Raw genomic sequence first — 15,922 nt, forward strand, 5'->3', positions numbered from 1 at the left:
ATTCTGACCGTGTTCGTTAGAGGTGTCAAATGGGTGGGTCGGGTCGGGTTTGAGTTGGGTCGAATATGGTCCGACCTATATTAATCCATTTAGCTCGTTTTGACCCATATTTATCCAATACAAATTCAATGACCCATACCCGACCGGTATTTCTCAAACAATTCTATATTAAACCAAATCATACCGGATAAAAAAAATGATATTTAACTAAATCATACGATACAAATTTTGTGAAATTTTTTTTATTATATATATTTTAATTTTTTAAATTTTATAAAATGTTTTTAATTTCTAGACAAAAAAAAGGTTTTTAATTTTTATTTTATTTTATCTTTTATTTTTCTTCTTTTTTGTTTTTTTCTCATTCCTCCTTTCTCCTCCCTCCTTCGTCTGCAATCTTCATTTGCAACCTACGTCAACAACCTCCCTCCTCCGTCCACCGATATTCGGGGCTTTGGTGACGGCGGGAAGCTCGGCAACTAACTGCTTCCCAACGAGGCTCACTCAATTCAGGCTGGTGACTCGAGGCCGGATCTCGACGAGCCTCGAGCTCGCCCGATGTCGGCGAGCTCCAGCCTCACTCTATTCTACCCGACAACTCGAGGCCGGATCCCCGACAAGCCTCAAGCTCGCCTAGGCTCATACGAGTTCGCTCGGATCGAATCTCGGCTGGTGACTCGAGCTCGCCTAGGCTTGTATGCTTAGGCCGAGCTTCGACTCGCCTAGATCGACCGAGCCTCGAGCTTGTCGGTACTCGGCCGAACCTTGAGGCTCGCTAGATCTCGGCCCGCCAAGCTCGCCCTAGGCTCGGCGATGGCCGTCGCTGGCCCTCGGCCGAGCCTCGAGGCTCGCGAGATCTCGGCTAGTGGAGCTCGCCCTAGGCTCGCCGATGGTCGTCGTCGGCTAGTGGCGGCCAAAGCGGGAGAAAAAAAAAGAAAAAAATTAATATTATAATAAAATATTAAAAGTTCGAATTTTCTTTTAAATATTCATCAAATTTATTTATAATTCTCTTATGATAGTTGTTTTACCTGACCCATTTATAGCCCATTTAGAACCCATTAGATTTCTAAATAACCTACTTATGACCCATTTAAGCACTTAAGCTAACCTATTTTTAACCCACCACCATCAAATATGGGTTGAATATGGGTTCTAAACCCATTTGGCCACCTCTAGTGTTCATAAATCGGTCTAAGGAGTGTCCGGGCAAAATTTACGACTACCATGGAGATGGGCTCTAGAAGGGTGAGTCAATCATAGTAGCCTCCTTTGGCGTGACGGTGGCCAAAAGCTCAGTCATTGCCCGGCGGATCGCATCATGCAAACATTTGCTCACTATAAGGATCAAACTCGTGATCACCGCAGAGAATTTTTTTTTTTTTTTTTTTTTGGGTCGAAGGGATCACCGGAGAGATAGGCAAGCACTTCATCTCTAGACTGCCATGCATTTTATTTGACGAGTTCTTCCACGGAACAATAGAGGGTAAGGTGCTAATATTCGAAGCTCGAAAGCGAAATTCGTTGCCGTGGCCCTAGGATTCCCCATCGACAACGGCATTATGCCATATTTGTAAAGGCAACGACACAGGCTCCCGCAGGTTTCTTGATTTTCTAATGAACACCTAGCCATCTCAACAGCAAAACAATTGCAGTTACAATAACTAGGGTTGGCCCCTGTTGGCCGGGGATTAGTATTTGTTCAGATGAAGATGAATGAAGCCAATCCCAAGAACAATTACAATAGCAACGAGCATATGTTTAATCCGACCGAGAGATTGGATCTGTAGACATCGATGGACGAATCAATGAATTTGGTGCCAACAAAAATATGGATGGAGGCTTCATTCTCAGAATCACAGCACGAGAGGTGATTGACTCGGTGGGGGTTCAATGCACCTGCCAATCTCAAGGTTGCCGTTTGGAAGGGTCTTCGTCGGGCGTCCGAGGACCAATCGGGCGTGTGCACACGTGATGCGTGTGGGAAGCACTTCTTTGTGGCTTCTTTTCAAAGAGAACAGGTTCATCTCCCAATTGAGTTAACAAGCGATTTTTTTTTTCTTTAAAGTTGAGGTGTTAAAATATGTCTTGAGTTTGAGCATTGAAAGCACGGAGCTTTCCTAATTTGACTTGGTTTTTTAGTTGGAGTAAGTTTCCTAAAATGAGTTTTCTTGTTCTTGTGTATGAGTAAGAAATGTCTTCATTGTGAAGACTAATCGCGAGGCGACTTCTTGTGAATTGCATACACCCCGAAGCAGTAGAGTGTTGACACCACTAAAACCTAGTGAGGAAGATTTGTGAATTCCTTCGCGAGATTGGAAGATTATTTCGTGTGGAATTGTTGGGCTAAAAGCTGTGTGAGTTATCGGGTGTAATTGGGTGCTGAGAAACGTTGAGAGTGTTTAAGTAATTCGAGTGTGATTGTAATCTCATTGGTATCGCTTGATATATAATGAAATTCTTTGTTACTCTTTCCATGGATGTTGGTCATTCGACCAAATCACGTATATCCGGTAGTCGATTTATTTTATCGTTCTATCGATTTTATTGTTCGATCGTTTGCTTCCTATTAGAAAGTCCAACCCCGAAAACTTAAACTGTTAGATGAAAGTGTTGTTTAATATTTAAGTACTCTAATGCTCCTCTTCACGCTTAATCTGGTCTTTTTACCTAGTACTAAGCATGGACATACTTCATTAGGGAGACAAATAGGGGCTTGAAAATATTTGAACTCAAGATCTCCTATTCTGATACCATGCTAGAAAGTCAATTCCAAAAGTTTAAGCTGTTAGACGAAAGCGTGGTTTAATTTTTAAGTACTCTAACACTTTCTCTCCGCAACAAGAGATTCACGGCTCTTTGTCCGCTCGATGAAAAGAGTTTTTTCTCTTTCTCTTTCTCTTTCTCTCTCTCTCTCTAGATATTTCTAATTGAAAATTGCTTGAAGGAATGATGTCATTTGAATGGTAAGTTTGCATTGTATCATCTCTTACCCAAGATTTCTCCAAATTCTACTTTTTTCTATTCTATATTTGTTGAACGTTCCGGCGGCTAGAGAGAAATTTCTAAACCAAACAAGCAAGCCATGGATGCAGAGACAAAAATCGATAAGGATGCTCGAACGTGTGGGCTGGATCGTAATCACATGTCAATTCCACGTCCATAGCAAAGCCGTCCGGTCATGCACCAAAAGAGTTGGCCGAAATCCCCTCAAAAAGGTTCACAAGTGTCAATACAAAAGAGAACAAAGTGGGTTGGCTCTTGGCAGCCGACGATGGTCAATATAACCACATGGAGAAAAGAAACTCCCGGACTGAAAGTTTGATACGGCCATTCGTGCAACGGGAGAGCCGGCCATTCGTGCCTGTAAATCCGTTCACGATATAGAAAAATGACGCCCATAATCATAACGAAATAAAACGTAAAAGCGGGAGAAAAAAATCGAGACACAAAATTCATCGAAAAAACTTTCGACCACCTATCAATGTAGACAAAAGTTTGCGATTTCCTCGTCGACCCAAATAATCATTCTTTCCGAACGAGGCACTTTTCTTCTTTTATCAGCTAATTTTCGGAAGGGCGTTCATGGCAAACGCTCTCTTAAAAATTTGGAATTGCACCTATGATGCACGCTTCATGGAATATCTAACACCAGGGGGCGCAGCAGATACCGTTTTGGCGCTTCTCGGGAGGTTGTACTGTACGCTCGTATGGACCGGTGCGGTTTGGGAGAGATACATTTGTACGGATCGAGTTGTCGTAGCTACCGTTCCTCCTTGGGACTCTGTCAAAAACAACTATACTACTGTTGTTAGTCGAGAAATTTACTTTTGTCTTATTGGAGCAAGCGAAGCCCGTAAGCCGATCCTAATTCGCCCTTCTGTCTACGTCAGGAAAATGGAGCTCGGCCGAATATGGTAATTGACAATTGTCAGGACAGCCACCGCACAAAGTTGGCAGCTTTCATACGTTCCTTTTCTGATCCAAGGACCCTCGACCAATAATTCCATGAAGGTCCGAGCCCAGGACGAGACGACGGTCAGACGAGGTTGTCTTGATAAGAACTTGTGATGTTATGTTCATTTCGAGTGATGTGTTCTTTCTGTCCTTCCTCTCGTTGTTGTTGTTGCGTTTTTTTTTTTTTTTTTTGGGGGTGCAATTTAATTTAATTTAATCTGGCCGAATCTAACATGAGTAAAGTGGGTTTTCGAGATGTTTCTTAATAGATAATACATGTAAATTGCCATGTGACTTCTTAAACAAAACATGAAACGCAATTTATTTATCAATCGAATTTGGCTGTAGATAGCCGAATCGAATAGCAGCCCAAGAAGTGGGGCCATAGGCTGACTCCGACCTGATAACAAATGGCCCAATGCAATGCACTTGAAGAGGGCTTTAGCTTCACGTATCCGAATTTTGCTCTGTCCTGGGACCCACCAAACAAATAAGTCGGGTCATAAATGACGTGATCTAAATAGACGGGTTTAATCACCTATCTATGGATATGCAAATTTAGTGAACCATGCCCAATTCATATTTCCAAAATAGTTCCATCTTTAATCTACTCTAGGAAAATTCATACCCATATTAAAGTGCAAGTGCGGAGTGAGTAAACGAGAGATCGAGTGAGGGCGAAAGATAATGAAGAAAGAGTCATGTAGATGGATTTGATTTAAGTAAATTGTAAACTCATGTACGATCCGCTTTGAGAGGTCTGCTCCCTCCCCATCCTGCCACTCGATCGCATGATGCGTCATCAGCTGACACTTAACTTGAATTTTAGCTTTGTTTATTTAGTAACACAGTGTTTAGGTAGCTACAAATTAATTACGAGAAACAATCAGGGTCAGAGTTGTTGCTGCCCTCAGATCAACCAATGCGAGATGGTTGCCATGGTTTTATTATTCTTTCGCAACAGTTGGCCAACATGCTTTCTTACATTTGCGTACTTCCTTGCGAACTTGTGTCGAGATCTATGTTGAATCGACACGATATAATACACTATATACCGATACGTGATTTTTCAAAAAATAGAGAATTTCGACACTTCGGAACACATTATATATCAAATGTATATATATTTTTATATATACATGATTAATTACCACGTATATATAAAATATATCGGCGTGAAGTTTCTTCTTCTATTGCTATTAGGGACTCACAATTAGATTTTTTTAGGTTGATTGAATATATTAATTTTGGAGTGGCTGGATATATGACTTAAGTGAATATTTTTTGACCTCTAATATATTGAGAATGCTTAAAATTGACATCATGTGTGTTGAAATGGTGTATCGGGATACCGAAGCGGCATGGTGTTGGCGTGTTTGGAGCGTTGACCATGTATTGGTCACATGTCGGAGATTATCGAAGTGTCGGAGAGTGGCCGACACGACATGACACGACACGACACGGAGGCTTTCGAAGAGTGTCTGTGTAACATAGGTTGGGTTTCATTCACCTCGAGTGGGCCAGCATTGCCTGCACTCGGGTTCGCATGAATCGTTCCATCAGTGACGTCAATCATGTCAGGCGTGGGATTGCACGAGAATCAACCGTCGTGATTTCATGAGGTCCGTACGAGTAGCTTCGTCGAGAAAGAGCGTGTGAACAACATGGTTCGGCGCGGGTATGTTTTGGGCCTTTCTTTATGGCGGCCCGAATCGCAGTACGCTGTTCGGGCCTTGGAAAATGGGCTCAAATTCCAATGTTCATTTCATTGGCCCACGATAAAAAAGGGGCCGGGCGCCGAATTACTCGAATCCGTCTTCTTCAAGCTCGAGCACGCACTGACGCGAGTGGTTCACCACCTGCACTCCAAACTGCCTTCTTCATTTTTTCCTTCTCACGCTTGCGCTGATCAACACCTTCGAATTCCGTTCATTCCGACTCTCTTCGTTCACAAACAATGGGGAACCAAACCGCTCCTCGTCCACTTCCACGTCTCTTTGTCTTCTTCCTTCTCTCCCTCCTCATCCTCGCTTCCCTAAGCGCGAAGTTTCTCCTACCCGTCGACGCCGCGCACCGGAGGATCCACGTCGACGACGACCTCGACGACGTGATCGACGACGAGGAGGACGAGTCCTGGAGGCAATGGGGCCAGAAGTCGACGCCTTCTCCTTCCGACGAAGAGTTCGATCCTCCTCCGGATTTGTCGAGCGTGGATTTGGGCCAGTTTCAGGAGGAGATGATGAGGCGTCACTCCGGGCCCACCTTCGGGTTCGTGAAGCTCCGACTGGGCGTTCCTCGGACCCGGGTAATTGCAATTTCAATTTCAATTTCTGATTCTCTTGTTGCGATTTTCTTGTACGGTTGTCGGTTTTCCCTTTTCTTTTAGGATGGTTTTGAGTTGTTCGTAAATCGATCACCTTCTCGATATTTCAAGGTAAGGTTTAGCTAAGGTTTGAGTTCAGCTATGCGTGACATTGATTACACATTTGGAATAGTTTTAATGCGTTAATCCAGTTGAAAGTCATTAATCTATAACTTTGCGGTTAATTACTGTTCAACCCAGAAAGCAATTTGATAGCACAATGGTTTCCTCAGCTTAACAAGAGGAGGCTAGACATCAACGTCAGTGGAAGATTCATTTCTTCAGCTGAACTAGAACTAGACTTTGATCCAGGCAACATTTGGTCGTCTCCGACAGGAAGATTGATCTCTAGTTAGAATATGGGCTATGATTTGGGTTTTGTTTCTCCGAAGAGGACATTGTGCATGGGGTTATTGTGCTTTACTGTTTTCTCCTTTTCCTTATAGCTAGAGCATTCAGTATGCCCTTTTGAAGAAGTAATTTGTAGCTTCCGTCAAATGGAGTTGTTTTGTATAGCCAGCAATTGACAATATGTTCACTTGCGAGTAATTCAGCTGATTTGCTACTTTATTGCACTTGCGGTACTTGGAAAAATCGTTGTGCTTCTGAAATATCCTCACTTGCAGTGCTTGAAATATCATAATGCTTTTGAAATGTCCCCATGAATTAGAAAACTAGTCAGAGTCTCAATGAATTTTATTGGTCTTTTTCTGTCTCTTTTCAGGATATGGTGTCTGAGATCGCTATGAAGTGGACCAAAGTTTTAAAGACAGGAGCTGTTGAGGTGAAGTTCATGGGCATTGATCTTAATACGATCATGTTCACCATGGTCAAAGGCCAAGACACACTAGAGGTACCTCTTTCTTTTTGGCTTGATAAATCGGGTTTCGCCGCACCAAATAGGCTAGACATTAATTTGATAACTAAGAGAGGTGGCAATTTTTTCTGAAGTCGATTTGTTTCTAAAGTGATCTTAAGTAGATAGCTCACGCTCTCGGCATGACACATTTTTGGAATGTTAGATAGAACATCATGTCAAGCAGGTCACAGAACATACTCATATATGAGGAATAAAACAACCCCCACACCTTCTCTTTATTGCGCATTCTCTGCTCTGCTCTATACCTTGCTTGATCTGTGAACATAGGTGGACTGCTTGATTACTCCTTGCCTTTTCATGTCCCAGTGGTTAATTATAATTCCACTCTCGTTGCAGTTGAAGGAGTTTTTGCTGGACCAACGAGAAGCATATGAGATAAAGATTGGAGATCAAGCATTCCGACGACCTGGAGATCCACCTCTGGAAGAAGTTCTCGAGATGCTCCACAAAGAGAAGGAACCCAGTAAAATCCCAGGAGAAAATGAAGGGCGGTTGAAAGAAGAACTGTAGGTGGTAGGAATCACCTCAATGAAGCTTCCAACAGATGAACAGTAAAATGCTGTGTGCTTATCAAGGGCCAGAAAAGGATGAAAAAAAGTGAGAGATAGAATGCGTCCTTCGGGGCACCCTCAATTCTTTGGACGATTCAATTGTCCACATTTCCTCATCAACACTTCATGTTCCTTTTATCCTTTGGGGCGTTCCGGCTATGCATGATCTCAGTAGATACAGATGAAGTTTCTTGCTTCAGCTGCTAATCATTTCTTTGAAAACTGGAAATGAACAACATTTTTTTTCCTTTAGAGATAAAGGCATTAAAAAATTCAACTTTCTCAGATTTTTCAGTTCAAAGAAGCAAGGCGAGGTGAGGCGCCGCTGGCATCTTTGAACCTAGCCAAGGCGAATCTAGCTTGGGTCGCATGGCCCCCTGCCAGGCGACAATTGGGGTGCCGCAATTCCAGTCGACGATCGCCGGGGTCGCTTGAACCGCTAATTCGACTCGTATTGAAAGTGTTTTAATTTCGTGATAATGTGAAAGATGTTCTCTCAACTACTATTATAATTCCCGCTAAACTTTTCGATCAATCTAGAAGCCCGCAAACCTGATTGGGGTCATTCTGGATAAGGGATTGCGAGTCAAGTTTCTTCTGACCTTTTCGGGGATTGTTATCTTGGCTGGAAGGTTGAACCTTGATTGAGTGTAGTACATTCGTTCCTCTCCAAGGACGCAAGCAGGTGCATGCAGCTCGCACCAATCACCAGTCCATTGGGGCACACGTTGACCTGCTGTGCCCGGTCACATCCATCCCATTTGGCAACTGCTTCAACCGGACCTCCCGGTTCCCCATTCCCCACGTCTCATTCTCGATAGAACCAAGTGTAGAATAGAATCCCCTCGCCCATTTCCCGTGTTCTCTCTTCTTCTTCTTCTTCTTATTTCGGTTTACTCCTCATTGTCAACTCATCCGATAAAATTTGGACAGCACGGTAAGAAAGAGGTTGCTTCGCTCTCTCCGACGCTCCTCGCGCAGCAGATACTTGTCCGATCGATCTCCTGTAAGATCCTAGCCGTCCAACTTTGATCTTTGCTTCGCGTTTACTTCTCCTCTTGCTGCGGATGACGGTCTCTTGTTTTCTTGGTCTTGATTATGGAGCGAGTCGTTCTGGAGTAAATATGGTTTTCTTGTAGCTTTGCGTGCGCGTCGATTGCTTGGTCTCTGACTCTCGTGCTGTTGTTTTGATAATTCTTCTGATTGCATATGACGTGAAAAGGGTTTTAGTTTCTTGCTTTGTTGTACGATTGGCATAATTTTGACTTGCTTCGTGATGGCTATTTTGAAAAGAATTGTGACTCTTGCCTCGTGGATAGTTTCAAACGGTCGCGTAAAAAGTAAAGTTGCTCGTGCGGAAGTACTGATGTTTTGGGATAAGATGAGTAACAGGGCAATCATCATGGAATTTGATTTGATGCCGCTTCGTTTCTGCAGTTTGTGTAGTTGAGGTACCAAACATGGACATTTGCTTTTCTGGTTTGCCTGAAAAATTATGGATTTTTCTTGGATCTCTTTGCCCCCATTTTTGGGCTAAGGATTGATCCTTTCTTCGAGGTTGGAAGTGCTCTTTGTGCTAATTGGTTTTAGTCGATCTGTTTTTGGATATTGGAAACTTTTATTGACTGGAATTATGTAATAATTCCAATTGAACAATTGTTTCTTTGGAATAATATGCTGTTACATCCTGGGTTCTGCTTTCAGTTGACTTCAGCTATCTTTGGATTACTAGATTTCTCTTGCGGTAATTCCTTTATCACTGAACATGGATTATATCGAGTTAATATATCGACCCGATGTCATCGTTATGGTATGATCATCCACCTGTGCTTCTGCATATCATGCATAATAGCTTTCTCCGTCGCATGCAGTTGCTTATTTGTGTGATTCTGAATGTTAGGTCCAGAGGCTTTAGCGGGCCTGAGGTCTTGTGCAGAGTTTGGCTGTAGCGGTAGGACTGGTGTTTGCCTGTATGAGTTCACAGTTGAAGTTCTCTGGCATAGATTTTGTACCCATTTTGCAGTCGTTTGGAAAGACTCCAAATGAATCATTCTCCTTACTTCTTTATTGACCTTTGTACTTGGTTAATGATGTACAAGGTTGCATCACAATGGCGGACCGTAAGGAGAGCGGAAATGATTGGGAAGTTGTATCACTTACCGCTTCAACATATGCAGCTTCTCCTGGTCCAAAAGAAGTTGAGCCGACTGATGACGACAAAAGTTCTGTCCCCAGTGAGGATGAACCACAAACCTCTAATGCTTTGTTCATGTCTCGTCACTTCGTCTTTCAACCCAATCGACATGACAATTCTTCCCCAGAACTTTCAAGTCTTAATATCACTGAAAAACAGAAATGCGAAGATGGTTTTGCTCAACTGGATGCAGAAGTAAGTCGATATAGGGTAAAGGAAGAAACTGAGCGGGCTTTCAAGGACAAGACTCTGTCAGATGAATTTCCAGGAATGCAATTCCTTTCGGAGAAAGATAACGTACTTCCCATTCATAATACAGAATTTGAAGAAGGCAAAAGTGTACAAGATTTTGGGTTGAAGGACAAAGAGCAGAGCTTATATGATGCCACCTTTAGTTCTTTGCATGGAGATGCTGCTCTTGGTCTTCCGAATGCTCTTGGGAAGGATACAATCACTTCTGACATGGTTGGAACTTCTGAAAACCACCCAGATTCCTCATCAGAAGCATTACACTCGTCGAAAGCAATTAAAGATGATAATTTACACGGGTCTAACCTTCCTTGTGGTGCTTGGTGGAAGAGAAGAGCTGCTTCTTTGTATGCCCAAGCCAAAGAGGCAAATGCCTTCTGGTCCGTCTTCATTGCTGCAGCTGTGATGGGTCTTGTAATTCTGGGTCACAGGTGGCGGCATGAGAGATTGCAAGCTTTGCAACTTAGATGGCACGTAAGCATCAGCAATGAGGTATTTCATTTGCCATTGCATACGATTAAACACTCACTTGAAAACATAAACTCCGTGTGTACATCCGCATGCGTGGGGTGCGCGAGGAGAGAGAATCTTTTGTATCCATTAATCTATGAGATCACTTTTTTACCCTCTGAGACATTCTCAACTATATGTGCCTAGTTGTCTGGCCTTAAAAGTTTTATAGGAAGCATTGCATCATTCATGTTGGAAGGAGATACGCATCTTCATCGTATCGCTGGATCAGGCTAATGCTAAGTAGGAAAAGTAACCTGGCGAAGGTTAGGTTTAGTAATTTCATAGTGATCTTACGAACCAAAGTGGACTTGTGAAGTTCTTTCGAGATAGCAATGTGTCGGTTGCATGAACTGCTGCTTTCATTAGAATACAAATGAAGCTCAAGCCTTTCTGTTAACACTCTGATTATTGTTGCTTTCTGCTCTCTAGTGACGGTGTTGATGATTCGGAATGATGATGAAGGTATGTTTTTGATGTTATCACGTCATTTTATTGTAAAGTTGCTGCATTTTGTTGCTCACCATAGCTAATCTCTGATCACTTTTGACAGAAAAAAGAGTAGGATGTTTGGCCCCATATCTCATGTTAAAGTTGTTAGTCTTTGAAGACGGACGCGCTTCTTCATCAAGGGCAGCTCCAGCTCCCTTGGAGAGGGAAGAGGGGAGAGGGAGTTGACTGTAGAATCTGTCCGGTGTTGTTCAGAGTGTTACTACTGTGTAAGTACATCTGTGTTGAAGCAATCTTACTGTAAATTAAGAGTTTGGTAATTTAAGACTTGTCGTGCTACTGTGTGTTCTTTTTTGTGCGCGCGCGCGCGTCGAAGGCTAATATTGTCTTTACACTCTACCTGCCCCGCTCGATTCAAGAACCAATACGGTTGCTGTACCAATTCTTCTCAAGATAGTTGGCTAATTACGACCGTGCCCTTAAATTAAAAAAGAATGATAATTAAAAGATGGCTTCCATTGTTGGAATGGTGGATTTGTGGTGAAATTTAACGTTTAGCCAAGTCCTTTGGCTACGTGAAAACGTATGGATAGTCATTGTGTTGAAACATCTGAAGTCGTATGAGCAATGAGGAGAATATGCTTCCAGCATTCACTGTTTTTTCGTTTCTTTTGCCTGCTTTAAGTAGCTTATGATTGGACGTTTGCACTTACTCTTCTTTTGTTTTCAGGGTGTTCTTAATCTACTGCAATAATTGCATTAAAAATCTAAAAATTTATGACGAAAATTGTAATTGTGCCTTAAAGTTTGCTAAATTGGTGCAAAATCATTCCATTTACTTTGTTCAATCTGGTTAAAGGAAAATTTTGACATGATTTTTTTTTCTTTTTTTCTACGTGGGTTAACTTAATCAAATCATTAGGCGTTTTCTAAAAAAATATTGTTTCGGTCCAAATCTTAATTAAGTCAAATCGCAAAATGCATAAAATGTTAAAATATTTAAAAATACACAAAAAGAATTACTGTGGGCCTCCACCCTTTCGACAAAAAAAAGGGCGGCAGGGCAATGATGATCGCCAACGGGGGTCGCCGGGGCCTTGGTGGTGGCGGGCAACTCCCGCCGGCCACTGGCAAAGGGCTGTGACCTTTGCACAAATCTCGATGAGGGCCTTGCTGCCCCTTTTCGATGATGGTGGGACAACAGCAGCCCCCACAAGTGAAGCCTGTGGGGTTGTTTTTTTTTTTTTCCTTCTTTTTTTCGTCTTTTGAAGTTGTTTTTCGATTTTTTTTTAAATTTTAATCTAATTTAACTAAAATTCAAATTAAAAAATTAGTATTTGGATCACAACAATGTCTTTTTATTATCATTCTTAATGCTTTAGTAACTTCAATTTCACGTACAAGAGAAAAAATAATGAAACAAAATCAAGATAACATTTTCCGTTAGCCAAATTATAATAGAGCCAACAAAAGGATTAGATTACACCAATTTGAAAGTTCGACAATTTGATTGCACTCTTTGACAATTTTAGAACTCAATTATACTTTTACAATCAGTTTTAAGATATTTAGTACACTTATCCATGTTTTTTTTTTTTTTGGTTAATGTGCGAGTCTCTAGATATGCACCACTTCAGCATCACTCTCTTACTACATTTCCCTTTTGAATCTTGTATAGTAGCTGGAAATTTTCTTTTTTTTTCACACGTTTCAGCAGATCTCTTGATTCGGGTCTGATTACAAGTAAAATATTTCCCCTAATATCCTGTCGAAACGTGAATCCTATTTTAACTACACTTGTATAATATCTACGAACTCACCACCGTATGAACAAGTCCTTTCAAGAAAATCAAGATACAGGAACTCGCAACAGATACCAGAAACTACTGGGTAAGAAACGCTACATATATCTCCGGACGTTCTCCTTCTATCCCCAAAAGAAGCCATGGAAGGTGATGAGGTTCCTGAACCCGTTTGCGAAACGTTTCAAATCCAAGACTTTGATCAATGCAAAGCCGTGCCGGGTGGGTTTCGCTACTGTCACTTGGAAGTTGAAGTTGAGTTCGTCTACTTGCTCCCCGACACCGCGTCTCGGTTCTCCGCTCAGGCCATCGTCCACACTTCCAAGCAGGAGAAGAGGGTGTTCCTCGTAGATGCGGATGCTCTGCTGCACGATCCTATGGCAAAGCGCGTAGTGCGGAACCTACTTGGCGAGATGGGAGTACCTTTCCATGGAGATTACGAGTTCATGGCCGAAAAAGTACTGAGCGCTGCAGTAGCTATGGCGAACGACGAGCGGAACAGGGACTTGGGGGTTCTGCCGATGGGCGTCTTTATTTCGTGCGTGGATCCGCTCAACGACGAGGAGTGGTGGGTGATGGTGGAGGGATTGGAGAAGGTGGTGATCACCGGGAAGCCAATGGATTGCACGATCTGCGCGACGGAGATCGGCGTGGGTTCCAGAGGAGCTCGCATGCTCTGCTCCCACGTTTATCACGGAGATTGCATCGTCGGGTGGCTCGAGAACAGCGCAGGATGTCCCGTGTGCATGTCCGAGTTGCCTTAGTAATGTGAATTTTGTGAAAAGCCCTGAACTCAACCATGCACAGCATTAGGGTTCGGTGAGGAAGATACCGCTCAATCGTGGATTAGAGGGTAGTTGCTCAAATCATTAAGGTTTTCTTTTCCCATAGTCTTTCTTTCTTTTCCATAGCAACACAGTGGAATCAAATACACGTAGAGCTACATGAGCCCTCCGGAGTGAATTTTGTTTTACTGTGAGTAAGCAAAGGAAAACAGGTGATGTGAATGAGCGACCTAAAAGCACTTACCTAAGCAATTTTTATTAGGTTATCTATCATTGGAAGATAAACGGATAAATAAAGTTTATCTTCACGTTTCTGAGTGAGTGTCATGTCTGTTGTATACCGAAAGTGAAAAAAGTAAATCTCTGTGTGCATGGTTCTCATGAACTTAGTTATTAGTGTTGGAATATATAAATATTAAACCACACCTTCTTCTATAAGCTTAAGCTTTTAGAGCGGTTGGCCGTGGTCCCATCAAATCTTACATGGTATCGGAGCGGGTGGTCCCGAGTTCAAATCTTTCCAGGCCCCTATTTGCCTCCCCAAATGAATATTTCCACGCTTAGTACTAGGCAAAAAGACCGGACTAAGCGTGAGGGGGAGTGTTGGAATATATAAATATTAAACCACACCTTCTTCTATAAGCTTAAGCTTTTAGAGCAGTTGGTCGTGGTCCCATCAAATCTTACAATTAGAAGAAGGGAATAGTTGCTTATTATTAGCATTGTCAAATGGGTGGGTTGGATCGGGTTTAGGTTGGGTCAGAGATAGTTTGATCCAAATTGATTTATTTAACTCGTTTTGATCCATTTAGATGCAATACGGTTTCAATGACCCATAATCAGCCTGTATTAAATCCGTTTACCAAAATACTTTCATATTTAATTCTATATATGAAAATTTATATCCACCTGGTTAACTCATTTTCAGCACTTCATGTGTATATGTTATCGGTATAAAGTTGAGGTTTCCCACTACAAGGTGGTAGAGAATTGGCTTTTAACATTGTATAGGATTTTCAATTTTCATATTGATTTACGGTGAAGAAAAAGAGAAAGTTAGTACTTTGCAATGAATTTATAGAATTACAAAACTTATAACGTGAATGAATTGAAATTTTAGTTAAATGGGTGGAAGATATTAAAGAAAATGATTTATGCTGACCATTAATTACAACGACAAGAACTTAGATTAGAAAAATAAGAATGTCAAATGCAACCAGATATATTCCAATAGAATAACAGACGAAACTTACAAGATTTACTGAAGTAAATAGTAATGGGAAAAAAAAATCTTGATATTTCAATGTAGTTGAAGTCGGGCCCCATCTTACGGGCTCACCAAGAGAGGATGTATTTTGACCCCAAAAAAATAAATATAAAAAAAAAAGAAAAAAAAAAGAGAGGATGTAGAGTGACTAGTGAATCGCAAAGGTGGGCTGGTTTGGATAAATTGTGAACCCACCTGATACTCGTATTTTTTTTTTTAGTTTTACCATTCTAAACACATTTATTTACTGTTTACTTAACATAGCTAATCCAACGAATGACTTGTTTGATTTATTTCTCTCAACTTGGATGCCATGAATGGACTTAGAAAAAAATTTAACTTTGATGAGATACTAAATAGAGTAGAGTAAAGATCTATTCGAAAACGATTTGTTTTGTATAATATCCGATCGCCAACCATGAAACAAGTAGCTAGAAAATTAAAATTAGAATTCGCGCAATTCTCGGAATTAGAAGCCTTTGCACAACTCGCTTCTTCTGATCTTGATAAAGTTATCCATAATCAATTGGCAAGAGGCTAAAGATTACAAGTGATGGCTCCTCCAATTAGGGGTGAGCAAACTGGACCGGATCGAACCGGACGGGTTGGTCCGGTCCTTGAGAGGGGTGGCTTGGTCCCTGGTCCCAATAAATGGGACCGGTGACCGATCGTCCGGTCCTCGATTTTAGGTGGATGAGACCGGCTCGGATCGCCCGGACCACCTATAATATATTTAATTATATATATATATATATATATATATATATATATATATATATATACAATTAAAAAAATGAAGCTTTCATTTGTTTTCAATATTTATTTCTCGAGCCATTTCCATTGTTAGGATGTACATTCTTGAAACTCGGACAACCCCTCAATGTTCTGAATGCGGTATATCCTATTTATTATGGC

The 15,922-nt window shown here is 41.6% G+C and overlaps 2 protein-coding genes across 4 annotated transcripts; both read left to right on the plus strand.

Moving 5' to 3' along the window:
- The first annotated feature begins 5,806 nt into the window (after positions 1-5,806).
- Positions 5,807-7,785, plus strand: LOC115729362. The gene is made up of 3 exons (XM_030659916.2): positions 5,807-6,262; positions 7,044-7,172; positions 7,536-7,785. Exons 1-3 carry the CDS (start codon positions 5,915-5,917, stop codon positions 7,707-7,709), a joined length of 651 nt encoding a protein of 216 aa, XP_030515776.1. The 5' UTR covers positions 5,807-5,914; the 3' UTR covers positions 7,710-7,785.
- Positions 7,786-8,480: 695 nt separating this feature from the next.
- On the plus strand, positions 8,481-11,508 carry LOC115729175 (ATG8-interacting protein 2-like). Of its 3 annotated transcripts, XM_030659643.2 has the most exons (4): positions 8,497-8,756; positions 9,850-10,685; positions 11,136-11,168; positions 11,257-11,508. In XM_030659643.2, the coding sequence occupies exons 2-3, from the start codon at positions 9,861-9,863 to the stop codon at positions 11,136-11,138; spliced, it is 828 nt and encodes a 275-aa protein (XP_030515503.1). In that variant the 5' UTR covers positions 8,497-8,756; positions 9,850-9,860; the 3' UTR covers positions 11,139-11,168; positions 11,257-11,508. The 3 variants fall into 3 exon arrangements, with proteins under 3 accessions (XP_048132710.1, XP_030515503.1, XP_048132711.1); XM_048276753.1 differs by lacking the exon at positions 11,136-11,168 and having other exon boundaries at positions 8,481-8,756; XM_048276754.1 differs by lacking the exons at positions 8,497-8,756; positions 11,136-11,168 and adding an exon at positions 8,921-9,131.
- Positions 11,509-15,922: the final 4,414 nt, after the last annotated feature.

The sequence above is a fragment of the Rhodamnia argentea genome, chromosome 3 (genome assembly GCF_020921035.1).
Source record: "Rhodamnia argentea isolate NSW1041297 chromosome 3, ASM2092103v1, whole genome shotgun sequence".
NCBI lineage: Eukaryota > Viridiplantae > Streptophyta > Magnoliopsida > Myrtales > Myrtaceae > Rhodamnia > Rhodamnia argentea.